Source organism: Ursus arctos, unplaced genomic scaffold (genome assembly GCF_023065955.2).
Source record: "Ursus arctos isolate Adak ecotype North America unplaced genomic scaffold, UrsArc2.0 scaffold_34, whole genome shotgun sequence".
NCBI lineage: Eukaryota > Metazoa > Chordata > Mammalia > Carnivora > Ursidae > Ursus > Ursus arctos.
The window spans coordinates 11,664,017-11,683,483 of record NW_026623030.1 but is presented as its reverse complement, the minus strand read 5'-3'; the positions used below and the strand labels follow the sequence as shown (position 1 = coordinate 11,683,483).

Genomic DNA, 19,467 nt, shown 5'->3' with positions numbered 1-19,467 from the left:
AGAGAAACCAAAATATATGTCCATACAAAAGCTTGTACCTGAATGTTGTTTCCCCAAAATGGAAACAACCCAAATGACTATCACTGACAAATGGATAAGTAAAATGTGGAATTCACATTTGGTAGAATATTATTCAGGCACAGAAAGGAATGAAGTACTGATACATACTACAACCATGGATGAACCTTGAAAACACGCTGAGTAGAAGAAGCCAGACACAAAGGCCACATGTGGTATGATTCCATTTATATGAAATGTCCAGAAAGGGCAAATCTATAGAAATAGAAAGCAGATTTGTGGTTGCCAAGGGTGGGGAGTGACTGCTAAGGGATAGGAATTTGTTTTAGGGGTGATGAAAATGTTCTAAAATTAGGTTGTGGTGATAGTTGCACAACTCCACAAATATGCTGAAAACCATTGAATTACACACTTTAAACGGGTGATTTTTGTGGTAGGTTAATTATGTCTCAAGCTGTTGGGGAAAAGATTACAAGAGGAAGTAGGTAGAACTTGGGACAATGAGTAGCTCAATAAACGTTGGTCATTATTCTTATTAAATTGGTCTCCCAAGAGCTAATTTAAAGCCCTACAAGAGGCGGAACTTCTAACTCTGCCTGGGCCAGTCCCCGAATCCCGAATCTATCCTGGGTCTCCTCAGAGCTTCTCATAAATGAATGGGTGAAACTATCCCTACCCATATCTCTTGGGTCTCCAGAGGCGCCAGGGGTTCAGGAGGCAGATGCGGAATCCCCAGCGCACTCTCTCGGCCTCTGACTGAGCGGCGCTGCAGGTGACCGGCGGGCGGGGGCAACCCGGAAAGGCCCTGGGAGCTCTTTCAGGTAAGCTCTCTTGATTGACAGCCCGGGGGGGGAGGGCTCCCGGTGACGGCTGCCCCGCCCCCTCACGTCGAGTCGGTTGGCGCCAGTCTAGGGGAGGGGGCGGGCCCTGGGGTCGGCGGCGCCCATTGGGCGTGGGGGGAAGCTCCCGGGAGGGCCTAGGGCCCCGCCCCTGGCCTTGCGGTGGCCAATGGGCGCGGCGCGTGGGCGGGGCGTCGGCGGCGTCGGCGGCGGCCCGGAGGCTGAGGCGGCTGAGGTGGCTGAGGTGGCCGCTGGGGCTGAGGCGGCGGGCGCGGCCGGGATGGCGAAGAGCCGCGGAGAGAACGGGCCGCGCGGGCCCGCGGCCGAAGGGAGTCTGTCGGGGACCCGGGAGAGCCTGGCCCCGGGCCCCGACGCCGCAGCCACCGACGAGCTCAGCTCTCTCGGCTCGGACTCGGAGGCCAACGGCTTCGCCGAACGCCGCATCGACAAGTTCGGCTTCATCGTGGGCTCGCAGGGCGCCGAGGGCGCGTGAGTAGCGCCGGGGCTCGGGACTTGGGGCCGGGGCTGGGCGCGGAATCCGCGCGGGGGCCTCGGCGCGGACAGAGCCACCCTCTGGACGGACGGACATGTTCCCCTCCCAACCAGTGACCAGCGACCCCTCCCCTCCCTGCCCTACCCCCACCTCCTCCCCAGGCCGACTGACCCGCCCCTCACTTACGAGCCCGCTTCCGACCTAAGGACCGACAGGCCAACCCTACCTCCCCCCTGCCCCCGCCCTCCAGCCACATTGACCCGCCCCCAGGAAGCGCCCACAGTGCCCTCCTCCCAACTGCGGGACAGAACGACAGACACCTGGCCCAACCCCACTGCTGCCACCACGGCCTTGGGCCTGATTGTGCCACCCCTGGGAGGCTCACAGATGGCTGCCCCTCCCCCGACAGATATCCTTTCTACCCCCATCCCCCAAGACCCGCAGACGCCCTTCCTCCACCCTGCTACCCCACACCAGGGAGATACCTTAGGCAGACAGACTTCAAAGGGACAGACTGACCTGCCCTCATTCCACTCCTGGACAGACTGACCCTTACCTCAAGACACGCAGACTTCTGGGTGGACTGGACTGACATTGATCAGCTCCCTCCCAGACAGTCCCACCCTGGGGTGGATAGTCCCTTCCCTTCACGGAAGGGTCACAGAGTGCTCTCCTCCCCCTTCAGAGGCAGATTTCTCTGTCACTGGCAACAGGTGGGCAGACACTCCTCCTTCCCAGTACCCACAGGGTGACTGACAGTGCCTCACCTCCAGGACAGACCGTTGGCTGTCTCTGTGTATGCTGTGGAAACACCTACCTCCTCCCACTACACAGACTCAAGGGGGCAGTCATGGAGACAGCAGGGTCCCTGCTGGTAACACACCCTGATACCCCACCCCCAGAGCATCCAGGACCCAGCTAGCAGGCAGAGAAATGTGAGGCAGTGAGGCAGCATCTTCTCTCCAATCTGGGTTATTGGGCAGCCACACTGCCCCACAGAACCCTCTGAGCGTGGTTCTCACAGAGATCATATATGTGGGCTGGCAGTCCCCTTAAGAAGGATAGACTCCAGACCCCACTGCCATCCCAGCTGTCCTGTCACATGAGACTAGTGTTCTGCAGAGAACTGACAAGCCTTCCTCGTGATGTGCCTCCCCTTCAACAGAGAGCCTCACACAATTACCTGTGGCGGCCCACAGGACTCAGCCAGGACCCTACTCCAGATAGTCCTTTCTCCCCTTCTCTGACTGTCCAAGGCTCCGCCAGCCTCTCTTCTGACTTATGAAGGTGACTTGACCAACTGTTAAGAACCCCACCCCACACAAGCAGCCCCATAAAGGTCACTTCCGGGATTTTACCCAGTCCTAAAGCCTCATATTTACCAGGCCTGCTTCTCCTTTGGAGAAATGTAGCTCCCTCCTCTGCAGGAGAGTTCTCTCCTACCCACTGGATCTGTCTCCTCCAGCCTCTTCCCACTTGCTCACAGCAGCTAAATCTTGTCCAGTACAGGACATAGAGAGCACCCCTTATTCTGATGCCTCACCTTGATTTGATGCTTTGTCACAGCTCCCCCGGGATTAGCTTGCGGAAAAACCAAAGGAGACTTAGGGTATGTTTTTTGAATTGAGGAGCAGTCATTAGGGATCAGGGCCTTGAGAGGGATGGGGTCTTGAGAAGTGGGAAAGGAGTTCTCAGTTGCATTTGTGGGTTCTTGGAAGAGCTCAGATTTGCTGGTGAATTCTAGGAGATAAGAATTCCTACTACATTCTTACAGGCAGTTAACCAGATATCGGGGTACAGTGCAGTGTGATATAGTGGGAAAAGGCCAGACTTAGGGAAAAAAATCACACTTGTTGGCTGTGTGACCTTGGGCAAGATCCTGAATCTCTGAGCCTGTTTGCTCACCATAAAGGGCAACACTAACATGTACTCCCAAGAATACTGTGGGGATTAAATGAGCTCAGGTATATGAAGGTGCCTAGCACAGTAGTGGCCTAGAAAGTGGCCAGGTAGTGGCCTAGAAAATGTTAGTTTCCTGTCTTTTCCTTCTAAGGGTCTGAGAATTGATGAGAAGAATGAGGGCATACCTCTGGTATTTATGAACAGAGAGACGCCCCAGTGGGAGCACCTCCCTTTGGCTGTATTTCCCCACCAGGCAGCCAGACATCTGTCTTCCCCGCACTCCAGCCACAAACCCAGGCTTTGCAGATGCCCTCTACATCACTGGTGTTTATAGAACTGGGGCTGAGGTGGGATCCCAGGTTCCCTCCTCCTCTCTCCCTGCCTCACTTTTTTGACCCTGTTGATCAACCTAAAATCTCTGGTGTCTGAAAGCTTGGCTGTTCCCTGCTTAGTTTATATTGTGGTTCCAAAGAAGCCAAAAGTAAGTCCCTGCCCAAGGCCAGAAGAGGGGAAGTTATGGGAAGTTTCAGGGTGACTGCCCTACAGCTAATCTCGTGCTTAAGGGCTAGGAGTCCATATGCTATCCCAGAGAAGTGAAACATTAGCACTGATGGCTGCAGTGGAGAGGGCAGGGACTCTGGCTCCAGATTAAAGGTCCATTTCAGCCACCCTGGACCAAAGGTTGTCTCAAGATGGTCAGTTTTGGCAGTTGGCAGGGGCTTAGGGGGTAGGAAAGAAAGCAGATGAGAGGCTACCCTGCTCGGGTGACTGTTAGGTGCCTGGCATGAGTAGATCATAAAATCGTAGACTGTTGAAACTGGAAGGGATCTTAAATTTAGCTCTTGCTTTTACAGATGAGGAAACTGAGGCTCAGAGGGGAGAATCACTTGCTTAAGATCACACAGCATATTAGTTGGAGGAACCAGGACTTGAACCCAGGGTTTCTGACTCCTGGGTCAGGACAGTTTTCACTGCCTTCACCATTCATTAATATGGACTATGGCCCCAGCAGAAAATCAGGTGCTGGATAGGTAGAACAGAAGGTTCTCAGCAGGAACCTGCCTGCCCTCATCTTCCCTGACTTAGCTCAGTAGTGTAGGAGGCTAACAAGGACGGACCAGCAAGGGTAAGAAGACGCTGTCATCACTGGTTTATCAGACTGATCAGCTTGAGGGCTGGGACCAGACTTATTCAACTTTTTCTGTTCAGGCCTGCAGAGAAGTAAATGCTCATTTAGTATTTATTTACTGAATGATATTTACTGACAGACATTTCAAGTGAGAAAGCTGAAAGTGACCCTAGAGATGGCTGCTATCATACAGATAGGTACACTGAGGCCTGAGAGAAGTGGTTAGCCTCACCTCTTCTGTCTGTTAGGATCAGAGCCAGAAACTGAACCCAGAACTCCTGATTCCCAGCCCTAGGCCCTTTCCACTTCTTCACCTTGTCTGTCTTTTGAGCCTGTTCTACAGTGAGCCTGTGATAGTCCCTGCCTGTTCATGAGCAGTAGCCAGTAAGTGAGGAGAGACAAGAAAGCAACCAGCCAGCGAAGGGTCCTGCGGCTGGCATGGACACAGACAGAGGTGCTGGCAGCATTAGTTCTTTTGGCTTGGCTGGGGGCTGAGCTGGTTGTTGAAGGCCACTAAGGACCAGAAGAGGAAAAAGAAGTGTACTCAGCAGGGAAGGGTGGGAAGAATGGTGTTACCATGCCTGTCACTTTGGGATAGGAAGAACAGATCTATATGGGGAGGTTCCTTCTGTAGCATAGAAGAGGTGGTCAGGAAGGGAAAGAAGGATACCAGGTCTCCTGGCCCATGGGAGATGGCCTGAGAGAAGTGGGTTCCTGACTTCCCTCTTTTCCCATGTGATTACGAGGACTGGCCTCCAAAGGCTGGAGCTTCCCACCCAGTTTTAGTTGCTCAGTGCTGCAGGCCAGATGAGGTGAGGAGCTATGCTTTCTGGGATCCCGTGGGTGTTAGCTTCCTGCTAGGGGAGAGAGCTGGGTCCAGAGAGAAACATCTGGAACAGTAGTATTGTCTTCTGCTGATTCAGTTGTCCTGTCCCCTGGGCCCTCCACTATTCCTAGCCAACTATGGCAGCCCTGTGGCTTTGGAAATCATAGAACTGGCTTAATTGGCATCCCTATAGTTTGGTCTGTGCCAGTTTTTGTTGGGGCAAGACCAGGGCCCTCCTGGCAGGCCAGAGCCTGTCTCCCTGCCTTCCCACCACCTTCTCCAGCTTGTAAGCTCAGAGCATCCTCTTTTCTTGAGCTATTATGGTTCCCAGGAGAGCATGGAACTGGCAATGGAGTAGTCCCTGGGTGGTCCATCTGGAAGGAGGCAGCGGCACATGTGGAGCTCTGGTCTGTGACTCTAGACCACAGGCCGTCCATTTTCTCTTTCTCCAGCTTCAAAGGAAAATCCGGTTTGGTGGCCTTGTGGGTGTTCTCGGGCCTCAGACAAGATTTGACTTGGTGGAGCAGGAGGCCAGTGTACCAGCTGCTGCCCTGGGAAGGTGCCTGTGTGTCCGCCTGCTAGGAAATCCTAAGCTGTGGGAAAGAGATAAGGCAGTGGGGCCTACTTGATGTTTTGTCCTCCCAGCATCTGGGTCTGAAACAGGACCTCCAGAGGACCAGTGAGGCCTGGCTCTGGTCCAGCCACCCAATCTGTTTACACTGAGGTGGGGGAAAGAAGATGCTCTGTGTTCCCTCTTCACACAAACTCTGCAGTCTGGTTGTCTCTGTGACTTTGAACATTTTGCTTCACTTTACTAAGCCTCAGTTTCTCACTGTGAAATGGTTGTGGTATCTCACTGCAAAATGGTGATTTTGCAGGGGTTTTTGTGAGGTTTACAGGAGCTGATGTTTGAAAAGAGTCTGGCACACTGTAGGTGCTCAATGATTGTTCTTGCTTCTTTTGTTTTTAAGGGTTTTTTTTGTTTTGTAATCTCTATACCCAACGTGGGACTGGAACCCATTACCCCAAGATCAAGAGTTGCATGCTCTTCTGACTGAGCTAGCCAGGCACCCCTGTTCTTGCTCCTTTTTAAGATTGGAGTGGCTAGTGGTCCTGTCTTTTCATTTTCTACTTTCATCTCTAGGTATGATGAGGAGTGTCAGTGAGGTTCATTCCCCTGTGAGCAGGAGTGAACCGCAACCAATGTTGCACCCTCACTTTCCCCTGAGAGGGGTAGTTATCCCCATTCTATAGATGAGCACACCAAAAATCTGAGAAGAAAGTCCCCAAGGTTTTCCAACTGGTAAATGGCAGAACTAGGACTAGAACCTGTTTCTCAATGCTAAATTCAGTGACTAAGCCTTGCTCAGGTGGCAGCAGGCAGATGACAGGTGCTCACTAGTCCTTCAGGCCCTCACACCCAGAGCAGGAGTTAGCAAAAACTTGGCTACCTCCCCATCCTGGTGTCGAGAGCAAGGTAGGTCTCAGGACAGAAAAAGTCCACAGCCAGCCAAGTCAGAGAAGGACCCACTGAGAAAGATCCTTGGGGAGGCCCTGGAAGCATGGCTGGCTGAGGCCTGGTCTAGCCCTCCCATAGGTCAAAGTCCATGCTGCATTGCTGTTGACCCCAGAATACTGCCTGATGGTCATTTGACTCTGATATCCATTCTGTGCCTTTGTTTCTTTGTAGCTAAGGCAAGGACTATCTTCCCTGTACAGGTGAGGAATCCAAAGCTTGGAAAAGCCTTGTAGTTAGTTAACAGTGGAGCCAAATTAAGGAGGAATCCCAGATCTTCTGATTCTCAGCCCACTGCTACCCTACATGTCACTCACTGCCCATTCTCTTCCTGACTCCAAGCCAATTGAGCCACCAGGCTGGGATCCATTGTCTACCAGAGAAGAACCCAGCCATCATCCACCCATTGTCAATGCCCTAGCTGATCACTTTATCCTGCAGGCAGTACATGTGAGGGGGAGAAGGCCTCCTTTAGCTGCGTTGCTCTCCTGGGCCCAACGACCCTCCCTGGCAGGGAGGGAACTGCCTGTCTGCCCCACTGGCAAACCAACACTCCTGATGCTTCATCTGCTTAGAAGCCTCCTATCCAGGATTTCAGAGCAGCTGCCAACTTTGGCTTTATTTATCTCACCTTTCTCTTTCCCTTCTTCATCCCACCCGCTCTCTACATGCCCTCTGCAGCTCCTCAGAGACTGTCATAGCTTAGTTCTTCACTGCTCATCAGGTAGAAAAGTAGGCAGCAGACTCAGGAGACTAGGAGAGAAAGCCAAGGCTTACTTTTGCCAGCTTATCCATCTTCGTAGTGAGTTTATTTATCAAACATTTATTGAGCACCACTCTGCCAGCCGCTGTGATTGGGACAAGGGATACAGAACTGGACAAGGCATTTGTGTCTTTTTGCCCTCAAGAGGTTCACAGACTTGTTGGAAAATAGAACCGCAAACAAATCATTACAGTGTTGAGCAATAAAGGTTATAATTGAGGTGTGTGGTTGCTTTGAAATACATGGGAAGAGGCAGCCAGCTCCATCTATAGGAGCCCAGGAAGAAGTGACATTTGATCCAGGCCTCAGAAGGAGCAAGGAAGGGCATTTCACTGGATGGGAGCGGACTTCTGTGCAAAGTCCCCCCAAAAGCCAGTTGTTTGAGAAATGTGGTGTGCCAAGAGCAGAGGTGACAACAGCAGAAGGCAGGAGGAGGATGTGAAGCAAGGAGAGACTAGGAAAATGGGTTGGGCAGACCATGCCTAGCCTTGAATGTCAGCCTGGGGCCCCCTGTGTTCATCAAGGTCAGTCTGGTGCTGGTGTAGAGAGAAGCTGGACTGCAGGCAGTGAGACCAATTGAGGGAGTTCAGGACAGCCCAAAAGGGCTATGGAGAGGCCTGGAAAGAGGTTTGGAGCTATGAGGATGAAGAAGCCAGCAAAGCAGTAAGGCTTGATACCTGACTCGCTTTGTGAACTGATGGGGAGTTGGGAAGGCTTGGGACAAGACGAAGTGGCCCTGGCCTTTCACAGAACCCATACTGGGACCTTTTGACCACAGGGAGGGAAAGCCAGCTGTGGCCTTCCTCTGAAGAGGACATTGGGCTGCTGCTGACTCTGCTTTGTCACAGCCTCGGGCTCCCCAAGGTGCCTGGCATGGCTGGCATGCCCAGAACACATCAAGGGGTTCTTTGTCTCTCTCCAGTAGGAGAGCGGGTTAGCTGGCCTGGTTGGGAGGGGGTGGGGTGAGTAGTACTGAGCTTTGTGCTCTCTGCCCCGTAAACATATTGGATGGCAAAGAAGGCTACAAGGAGAGCCAGACTCCTCTGCAAGGAGAGGGGAGTAAGCCTGAGGGCATGGAAAACCAGCCTTAAGGTGGCATGCAGCTGGAGAGGGTAGGTGTGGGGCTTTGGGCATAGATACTGATCAAGGGGAGGCAGATGGCATCCAGGGCCAGTTTGACCTCACCCTGAGTCTTTATTCTGTTCCTGGAACTGGGTCCTCAGCTGGGGCAAGTGGAAGTAAGTCCTATACCTATGAGAAGGTGAACTCCTTAGCACTTGCGGGCATCGCCAGCCATTTCTCAGAGATGAAAGATTCTGGCTGGAAATGTGGATTTAGGCTAGTAGTGGGAAAGGGCTCTGAATGAGGCACAGGAGTCAAGGTGCTTGTGTTGGCTCCACCACTGATCCTTATGGTGTGTAACTTAGGTATGTCCCCTCTCTGACCATGAGGCTAATGCTTCCTGTTTCTCACCCAGCACTTACTATGTGTGCAGCTGTGTGCTTGGCTGGGGGAGGGGGAAGGGGGGATGCAGACCTGGTCCTGCGCTCCCAGGACTTACAGCCTAGCAGGGAAGTCAGACAGTCAATAGGTAATTAAAGGTGTGGCCTGTGTACAAAAGGATTGTGAGGATCAAATGAGATAACTGGATTAGGAGCATAGTATAAACAAAGACTGATGAACAGGGGCCAGGAGACCTGAGTCCGGAGCCGCCTCAGTGGATCCCTAACTAGGTGTGTGACCTTGAAAAAATTGCTTAATCTTTCTAAGCCTCAGTTTCCCTCACATATAAACCAAGGCAGTTTTAATGGGATGATGTTGAAGAGCTCTTCTGCTTCTAACATTCTGAGACTGAGCTGGGAGTATATGAAAAGTGCTTTGAAAAGTTTTTTATGAGGTACCACGCAAGTGCAAGGGGTCGCCATGGCACAGCCCACAGAGGCCAATTCTTCCAGCATGCTCTGTTCCTCTTGTGGGAGGACCTCTCTTTGTGTGTAGGACCAGTGGCCCTCATGTCTTTGGGAGTGTAATCAAATCAAAGGATGCTTTGATTTGTCTAGCTCTTTAGCCTGCACAGTGCTTTCATTCCCATTGCCTTGCAGTAGTCCTTACAGAAGCAATGGGAAATCTGTAGGGTAAGTTTTATTTTCCCTGTTTACAGCCAAGGAAACCAAAGCTAGGCAAGTGATGGAATTGGGCCTGGAACCTGTGACTCCTCCTTTCCAATTTTCTATCTTACCAAAGCTCGTGGCCACTGTGTGGCTTCTCTGGCCCCTCCCTGTCCCGGCTTTAGGACCTCAGTCCAGCTCAGACACATAAGTTTTTGTGCTTCTCCTAGTAGGCTTCTCAAGTTGTTTTGAGGTGTTGTGATGAATGGTACACTTCCTGTCCCAGATCTCCACACATAGCCCCTCACATGTACCCTAAGACAAGGCAGGAGAAGCTGGCTAGTGAGGAGGCCCAAGGGAGATCTTGTTCCTCCTGAGTGCACTCTGGGCACTGGGCTCTGTGTGTCCAGGAGCTATCCTTCCCAGCCGGCCACTTCTGGAGGATGCTTCTTCTTTCCCTTCCCTTTCTGTCTTGGTATCACAAAAAGGGAGAACCTAAATTTGGGCTTGGGAGAGCCTGAGTTCAAGACAACAGCAGACCTGACTTCAAGTCCTGGCTCTCTCACTTTCTAGTCACGTGACCTCTCTGAGGTAAATGGGCCAGGTGGTAGCACTGGGAGAGAGGGGGCGTTATGAGGATTAAGAGAGGTGATGTTGGTAAAAACACCCAGCACAGTGTGTGCATCAAAGTAAAAAGGTACAGGGTGGCTCTTACAATTTGAGTGTGAATTATCCTCTTAGGTTCACTTCAGGCGTTTGGCATAATGGTGAGGATCCAGATTCCTTCATGTTCTCTGCCCTCTACCCTTGGGCTTTAGGGGTAAGGCAGGAGCCAGTCCCACTCAGCTTGTGGTCTGGAGCTTTCTGGCCTCCCAGAGTAGGCTGGGAATCCCCCCTATGAGTTCCTCTTTGAGTCATTTGGAACAGAGTCCTCAGGTGACCCTGACTTGGAGGGCCTGATCTTCCTTCTCTTCGGTCTGTAAAGATAAAGCAGAAGTGAGACTAGAGGTGGGTCTGCTGAAAGATTCAACTTGAAGCATGCAACCTAGTGCTGCCTGGGGTCTCAGCCCTCCTTGGTAGTGGCAGTCACTTGGGGAAGAAATCAGAATTTGCATCGAAATTACCACCACCTTCCTTCTGAGCACCTTGTGGACTTTCGTCCCGGGCTTCCTGTCCTGCCTCTGAGTGACCCTTCCCTCCTCCCAGCATAGTCACATGGTAATGCCATTGTACAGAGAAGCCTGCATGGTGGACCAGGCTGGACCATCATAATCCCCCATTTTTACAGAGGAAGATACCAAATCTCAGAGAGGTAAAGTGACTTGCCATGTATCACATAGTTTATGGCTCTGAGTCCACAAAATTCCTTGGGATCAAGGCTTGCATGTACCCAGCCTAGTGGTCAGGACTCTCTGCTGGAGTTGAGTGACAGAGTAGGAGAAGAGCAGGGCCTGGACTCAGCACACAGGACTGTCTTCTGCTCACCCTGGACCTTAGATAGTTACTGGCTTGCTGAAAACCTGTTTTTCATCTGTGGAAGGTGGTGTGTGTGGGGGGTGATAATTAGAGGACCTATTTCATGGGCTTGTTGTGAGGATTAAATGAAATAATGTAAGTTAAGTGCTGAGCACCATGTCTGTTGCATAGCAAGTGCCTGGTAAGTGCTCTAACAGACATTCAGTTACATTAATTGAATATTAGAATTATAATGTTGTAAAAGGCTGTCATCAAGCACATCTGTGCTCAGCCTTGTGCTGGGCTTCAAGAAAGATCCAGAGCTGGTATCAGGCCAGAGAGGGAACGTTCTTTATCAAGCACTTTCTGTATTTTACCCACCTGATCTCGAGGTAGAGGATAGTAGTCCCATCTCACTGTCGAGAAAACTGAAACACAGAGTTCCTGAGATCACGAAGCTAATGATTCTGTCAACACACATTTATTGGACATAAGTTAGGTACCAAGCTCTGTTCTAGGCCCAGGACACACTGTGGAAATGAGACGGGCAGAGCCCTCCAGGAGCGCACCTTCTCATGGAATGCTGCCTCAGCAGAGCGGATAGTCAGTGGAGAAGCTGTACCTGCTCCACTAGACTGCTCACATTCCTCAAACAGGCCGTGCCCTTTTCTGTTAACTTGTGCTTGCTCATACTGGGTCTTCTGCCTGCTGTGCCTTTTCTCCTTTCTCACCCTGGCCACTTCCTATAACCCTTCAAAGACCGTCTCAAAAATCAGCTCCCCTTTAAAGCTTTACCTGAACAACCCCCCAACCACTACCACCACTGTGGGGGCTTCTTGTAGTTTCCTAACACCTTCTATATGCTTCTGTGATAGCACTTCCCTGTGTACCAGTTATCTACTCACGCATCTGTCTCCTCTGCCAGATTGACCTCTTCAAGGGCATGGACTGCATTTTATTCATCTCTTTGTAGATTCAGGCCTGGAACACAGGCTCTGGAGAAATGTGTATAGAATATAATGAGGGGCTGATTGTGTTCTGTCCCTGGAGTAGTTAGGAAAGGCTTTGCGGACAGGAGAGGGAGTTCTGAATGAGGCCTTGGAAGATGAGTGGGACTGAATTGGAATGGGGATGGGGTGACAGAGGGCAGTTTAGAGAGAAGGCCACCTAGAGATAGGGCTGGGGAAAGAAGAGGGATGTTTAAAGAAAATAGGAGGGCCTGAGAGCCAAGGCCTTAGGTTTCTATTGGACAAGGAAGGCAGTAGGGAGCCTTGAAGGAATCAGTGAGTCAAACAGTGAGTCAAAACTAATTTGGTAAGATCTATCAATAAGATCTAGCAGTTTGGTAAGGATGGGTGAGGGGGCTGTACATGAGTCAAGATGGCCCCTGGGAACCCACAGTCAGATTGTGATCTGAGGACCCGGTTGCCTGTGGGAAGTTTCAAGCACTACTCTGCCTGCTAAGGGTAGGGGCTTGGGGAAGGGAAGTCTTCTATTGAGAAGAGTCTCCATACCTTTCTGCAGTCCTCAGGGAGAGCTGCCCTGGGGGTTTCTCTGTGGTCTGTGCCTGTCTCTAGCTGGGTGGGGGAATGGGGATTCCTTACTTTTTAGAGCCAGCAAAGCTGATGCCTAAAGGAACCATTTCTTCCGCCTGACATCAAGAGGGGTGGAGCTGAACAGAGTGGAGAGCTGGGCGGAGGCCCAGGGCACCAAGGCCAGTGAAGGGTGGAGAGAACCTGTTTACCATAGTGCACTGACCCAGGGCTGGAAGGAGCAAAGCCAGGGAATTCCTTATGGGAAAGGGAGGCAGGCCCAGAACTAGCTTGCACTGGGAATTGGGAAGAGTGAAGCAAGCCAGACTCTCACCCAGGCAGAGATCCTGGACATTGCCCTACCCTTAAGTCAGTGGCTGCCAGGCCGCAGGAGGGAACGCCAGGCTGTTGCAGACTATCTTCCTTTTCCACACTGACTCACAGCAGGGCCTCGGGCAGATCACTTACCCTCTGGGCTATAGGCCTCCGTGACTGTCTGGGGAGGAGGTGGACTCACTGGGTGATCTCACAGCCCTCCCAGCCCTGACTGTCGGCCGTTTGTACCACCTCCTCGAGCCCGCCGCCTTGTGCATTCCAGTTTCCCATCATCAGTTATTATGGAGCTGGCATAAAAGCTATTTATACTTTCAGTCATTACCACCTCTTAGGTTAATGAACTCCAGAGGTTGTTACCCAGTGTGCAAAGTAGGTCAGCCTTTTGTTTATCCTCACTTTTTCCAGCTTTGGGAGAGGGGAGCTCCCCCACCCTTGTCCCTGGATCTGTCATTGGCTGTGCTCTTCCTGCACATCTACTTCACAATTTTCCACACTTTCTTGTTGCTCATTCCTGCCCTTCTCGGCACAGAGGGTAGTGGTTCTCTACTGGGTGGTAAAGAAGAGAGCAGAGAATGTGACAAGCACTGAGGCCTTTAGATTATATTGAGGCCAGGTGGTGAGACACTTTATATTTATTGGATAATTTAGTGCCTAAGTGGCAGCTTCCACTTCCAGGCTATGTGTCCTTGGGCAGATTACTCAACCGTGCTGAGCTTTAGTTTTCTTGTCTATTAAATGGAGATAATAAAAGCTACTTCCTTGGGGAGTTGTGCGCATATGTAGTACTTGGCAGAGCTACTTCATGGCCAGTGCTGGAAATGTGTCCACTTGTACTGCCTCATGTGACCTTTACCGCTGCCTTCTAAGGAGGTGGCATTGTCTCATATTACAGGTGGGGAACCTGCTCAGAGTGGAGCAGCCTTCCCAGTTTCAGACAGCTATAAAATGATAGAGCTGGGATCAGAAGCCAAGAGTTACAGTCTCTGTGTCATTAAGTAAATTACTTAATCTCTCTGGGCGTCAATTGCTTCATGGGTAAAGTGGGCATAATCTTGCCCTGCTGCATGTGTATGTGTCTGTGTGTGTGGACAAGTCAGATGAGAATAGAGATATGAAAGTACTAGGTAAGCTGCAAATACAGTCACCTACTAGCTACCATTTGCTGGCCGCTCACCAGGCTGGGCCCTTATACACATTTATTCCTTGTTGCAGTCCTATAAAATCTGAGGTGTGTATTATGGTTCCACTTAAAGATGAAAAAGTTGAGATAGGGAATGCAAGTATTTTGCCCATGGTCTCCCAGGTGGAGGAGCTGGAATGGAAACCTAGGTTGGTTGGCTTCAAGATCCCCACTCTGTTCACTCTTCCCATACCCCAGCTGGCCTCCAGTGGTTGAGATGAGGAGGATCAATCCTATAGTCTGTGACCTTGGGCTTTGTGTTTGGGCTGTGTTTCTCTTCAAATGAAGAGGCTTCCTGTTTGGGCTGGTTTGGAGAGTGAGGCTTGGAGAAGGGGGTTAAACTGGTTCCTTGGGACCAAGATTAATCTTTCACCATCGGATGAAGAGGGCGTGGGCATGGGCACCATACCTGGCTGACTGCCAGCCAGAAGGGCTGAGGTGTGCTTGGGCAGAAGGCAGACAGCTAGAAGGACAGTGTGGAGAGAACCCCAGTTTTTGGTCTTATAGCCTTGAGTACTGGTCTTGTTTCTCTGAGCTCTTGCAAACTTCCAGCTTCTGGGTTTGGGGAAAAGGCTAGGAAACTGGGAGCCTGCAGAGCATGGGGTCAGCAGAGTGTCACTGCTGCCTTGGGCCATGGCCTGGTATAGCACAGCAAGAGCTCAACAGAATCTGGGATCAGTCACCCCCTGGCTACCCACTTTTGTCTCCTCTGTGCCTCTCTGCCTCAGGAGGGGATGGCCAGCAAACACACATTGCCCAGGCTTGCCATCTCCCAACTGATGTTGTGCTTTGGAGCTGTGCCCATCCAGCATATTGGCTTCACTAAGCATTACTGGGTATGGGCAGGCTACTCCCTGGGGCAGTCAGAACACTGGAGATGGGGATAGACTGTCTCCAGGGACTTGGGGACCAAAGATAGAGCCTCACAGTGGCATCTGGAGAACCGCTGATTTCCTCACAGTCTTCCCAGGGGAATGCAAAGAAGCACACGAGTCACTGTGGCAGAGGGGAAGTCCTGGTTCTACCGCTTAACTTAGTAGCTTTGTGACGTTGCCCAAGTCATATAACCTCTCTGATCGAGTTGAGTTTCTCATGTGCCAAATAGTAATTAATCTATTAATTAGTGAGGGATCCACCTCACTGAGTTATTAGTGGCACAGATAAAATTGGTGTAGGCAGAAGTGGCTTGTAGCCCTGAATGCAATTTATATGAAAGTAATGATGTCATGAAGAAAAGCAAGCAGGCGCCTGTTGAATACCTGTGAGATGCTTGGTGGGAGTTACAGAAGTTTAAGACCCAGTCCAGTTAGGAAGGGACAGAGCTAAGCAATATGAGCAAGTTGTAATGAAGTGCTCATTTCATCTCTTGATTCATTAATGAATTACTACTGAAATCAATTTTAAGGGATTAGGACCAGCATTAAAAGAAGACAAAAGACATAGACTAGAATAATATAAAATTAAAATGAAAATTTCAGAGTGCAGATAAGAGTAAATTATTTCATAAAATCTACTTCAGTTATATGTGTGTGTATGTGTGTGTGTATAAAATCTCAGTATAAAATGTATTTCTTATTGTGGGTCTCAGTTTTAAAACTTTGAGAAATGGTATTCTAAGTCAAGATAGAGGTCGTCAGGTTGGAGGACAGTTAATGAGATAGGGGCAGGCACGGAGGCTATGTAGAGGCTTGAGGGCTTAACCTGTAGGAGCAGAGGAGTATAGTATAAGGGTCAAAGCATGGGCTGTGGGGTCAGGCAGGCCTGGCTTTGAGTCCCAGCTATATGGCCTTGAGTGAGGCACTTAACTTTACTAAGTCTTGGATTCTATTTCTGGAAAATGGAGAGAATGGTATTATGGTAGGGTTATTATGAAATAGAAACAGGAAGAAATTGGTAAGTAGTAAATGATGTATAAATGGTAACTACTATTGCTGCTAGTATTTCAAGTTGTGGTTTTTATTGTTATATTGGGCTCTGAAAGGGTTGCTTTGACTTGGAGAGGGGAGAAGAAAGGGCATTCCAGGTAAGAATGGGTGGTTGAAAAAGGGATAAGCATGTGTGTGCCTGGTATGAGACTGGTCTGGCTGAGATTTGTGCCGCCTTAAAAGAGGGTGCTGAGATTATAGATAGATGTTACCAGGAAAATTTTGGCATTACATTGGAAAGAAAGTTTTAATAGTAGAAACTTCAACAATAGGGTGACTTCACCTGGTGATAATGAGGCCCCATCCCTGGTGGAATTCCAGCATGGGCTGGGCCACTGGAGACTGTTCTCATTAGGCTCTTTCAATAGCAGAGACTCCCTCAGGCCACCTGTAAGAAAGAGGGGTTTTCTGCAGGGTAAGTGAAGCCCTCAAACTGAAGCCCTCAAACTAAAGCCCTCAAAATGTACCAGTCTTGCTCTGTAGGCTATATTTAATTTTATATTATCCCTAATGTGCCGTTTGGTCCTTTGAACTGGCCATTTGGTCAGCTTCCCTGTCACTAGAAGCTGGCTCGTGCTCTCCCTCCACTGTCAGGAGGAAATTACCTCAGATAGCGTCTACACCATCATGCTATTTGCAGGGAGCCCCCTGACTCCATCTTCATCTCATGGCTCCTTTCTGAGCATCTTTTGAGGAGCAATTCACAATTAAGGTCATTCTAGTCATCTAGGGAAATCACCTAGGGAGGTCCAGAGAGGGCACAGGGCTTACTTATTGTAGAAGGGATTCCTATACCAGATGGCAGTCTGATCAGATGCCTTTTGAGATCCTGACTGACTAAACTGAAGGATATGTTAACCTTCTGGTTTTAAAAAAAGGGATAGCCTGCAACTTTTCAGGAGCACATCCTGTGCATAAAGAGAAATCTAAGAGAGCATGTGATGTGCTGAGTGGTGGTTACAACCAGACCTCTAGTGTCTTCCTTTTCACCATCTCCAGGTGGCTTAAACTCCTCTGCTGTTGGAGGAGAAGCCACTTAAATGACCATTATTTCCTCAAAATTTTCTCAATTTAAGATTTTAAAAGCCAAATAGATCTTTCAACTGACGTGTACAAAGTCGTGGTGGGTTTTTTATATTGTTTCTGAGAAGATCTTGCCAAATCAGTGGTATAGCTTAAAATCACTAGTGTCTTAGAATCCAGGAAATATGGTCGTTTGTTTTGTAACCAATTGAAATTCCGGTCTGAGGTTTGATGTTGGGGCTTTGATACTGGCAAAGCTGTTATCTGACATCATTTAAAGGAACACTGAACTTGAATGTGTTCCCCTATGTATCTGCAGTTGGGAGAATGGATATGTCTGAGGCCCTGCAGTCAGATCTTATCAACAAAGACAGATCTGGAGGGTTGAGGTATCAAATGGACATGTATTTAATCCCATGGGAATTCACTGAAATCTGGAACTCTCAGGCAAAAACCTTGCCCTCTGTGAACCTCAGTCTTCCCATCTGCTCAATGGGAGGATTGGATCAACTATTATCCACATCCACAACTGCCAAAACTTCCTGTTAACATAGTGTGGGCATCCCCTTTCATTTAGTTAACTAGAAGGCTCATCTGACTTGTATAAGCTCGTGGTTTGTAGGCGGTGGGAGGCAGCATGTCCTGTGATGTCTGGGCCTTTGGTTTCCGTTCCCTACATGTGTAGGGGTTGCCTGGAGACATACATCTGTCAGTTTGTAAATGTCTTGGTATAAAGGTGTGGTCTCTGGTTTTCTCCTATGGGGAGGGAAAGGAAAGGAGTGTCCTTTGCCCTCCTTGTGCCTCTAGGTGGTGAGAGGGTCAGCAGTTTTAGAGGAAAATGACCTGTGTCTGTGTATTGAGGGGGCCAGGTTTGCCCCAGGCTGTCGTTCCTACTCAGCTGTTCAGCTCCAAGGCTGCTCTCAGGCCTGTGCAGTTCCCCAGATAAAACGCACTACAGAAGACCTGCCCTTTTGTGTTTTGGAGGCCTCTGTTCTGCCAAGGCCCCTCCCTCTGCTCTTCCAACCAGTAAAAGTCACAGCAGCGTATTTCCTTCCTTCAGAGAATCAAGGCCTGGGCCAAGCCCTAGCCCCATCATGTCCTGTTCCTAAGGGCCTCCTTCCAGCTGCCTGAGTGCTTCTGACCCTGCACTCCTTTCTAGGAGGTCAGGCAGGACTGAGTACGGGCTCTTGGCTAGGATCTAACTTGGATTTGAGTCTGGATTTTTCCACTGATTTGCTCTTTGACTCTGAGCAAGATACCCTCCCTAGGTATCTTACCTCTCAATGTCAAGTACTTTTTTTAATTGGTAAAAAAGTAAAAGGTTAAAAAAAAAAAAGAAATTCAAAAGATCCATAATCCACCACTTTAAAAGTGATTTTAAGACGAGAGCATGCATGTGTGTGTAGAGAGGTATACACATACATTTTTTCCATTATTTTCTTACCAATCTTGCTCTGTAGGCTAAATAAGAAAGCATCTTTAGAATACCCAGTCTACAAATGTTAGTCTCCTCCTCTTTGCCCCTCAGAGTTATGTGAACTCAGGAATTCCTGGGAACTCACTTCTTGGAGGAAGCCCACTCACTTGAAGCATGCTCTGGCTAAGTCAGGGATTCTGCCCCAGCCTGCCTCAGCTGCTCTGGTGCCCGTCTGCCTGCTGGGGTGGGTCTCCAGGCTCCAGTGTTTTCTCCCGTGACTCTAGTGGGCATTCAGAGCCAAACAGAATGTCAGCACCATGAGGGCCAGGACTTTGTTCTAGTCAAAGGAGTGTTTCCCCACAGCCTGCCCAGAAGCCGTGGCTCTAGAACAGTGCCAGCACAGCTGTGATAGCTACTCAGTTAGTAGATGTACAAATGCAAGTGATGTTTGGTGACGTTTTGAAGCATGTGTAGGATTTTGATAGGTACAGACAACTTGGAGTTAGTTCCAGCAAAGGGACTGGCATGAGCAAGGTTGAGCGGTGGGAAAGGGCCAGGGTATAATTGGGGAAACTATGAGTAACTAGCTTTGCTAGCGTGAAGAGGTGAGCATGTTATTTCTTTGTTTGACTTTTTTTTTTTTTTTCCTCATCCAGCTCTACACCTTGTGTGTAGGCCCCCTGAAGAGGCATATTTTTCTAGACAGACCTAGGACAGGAATGCTTTGCTTTGGTGCACAGATGCAGGCACTCAGACCTCTGCCCCCAGAAAAGCATGGTGACCCCTGGCCCCCTGACACATTGGGGGAGTGGGTACTTAACCTGATGTCTCTTTGGCTTATGACTTCTAGGGAGGGGGCAGCATTCCCTCTCATCAGTTTTAGGGTGTTCATGGGTTAGCAGCCCCAAAGGGAACACAGGGGTGGAAGACAGGGGCAGGAGTGAAGGCCTGACAAGGCTGGTGGCTGGGGCCTAAGCCAGGGCCTTTGCTTCTCTTGGCATCTCT

The 19,467-nt window shown here is 49.9% G+C and overlaps 1 protein-coding gene across 1 annotated transcript in view; it reads left to right on the top strand.

The window, feature by feature from the left end:
* Positions 1-1,061: 1,061 nt before the first annotated feature.
* The window catches only part of TBC1D10A (TBC1 domain family member 10A), a 29,945-nt gene continuing 11,539 nt past the window's right edge, over positions 1,062-19,467 (top strand). The window contains exon 1 of the mRNA XM_026484807.4: positions 1,062-1,346. Coding sequence (XP_026340592.1) covers positions 1,138-1,346 — 209 coding nt within the window. The 5' untranslated portion in view covers positions 1,062-1,137. The remainder of the gene's footprint in view (positions 1,347-19,467) is intronic.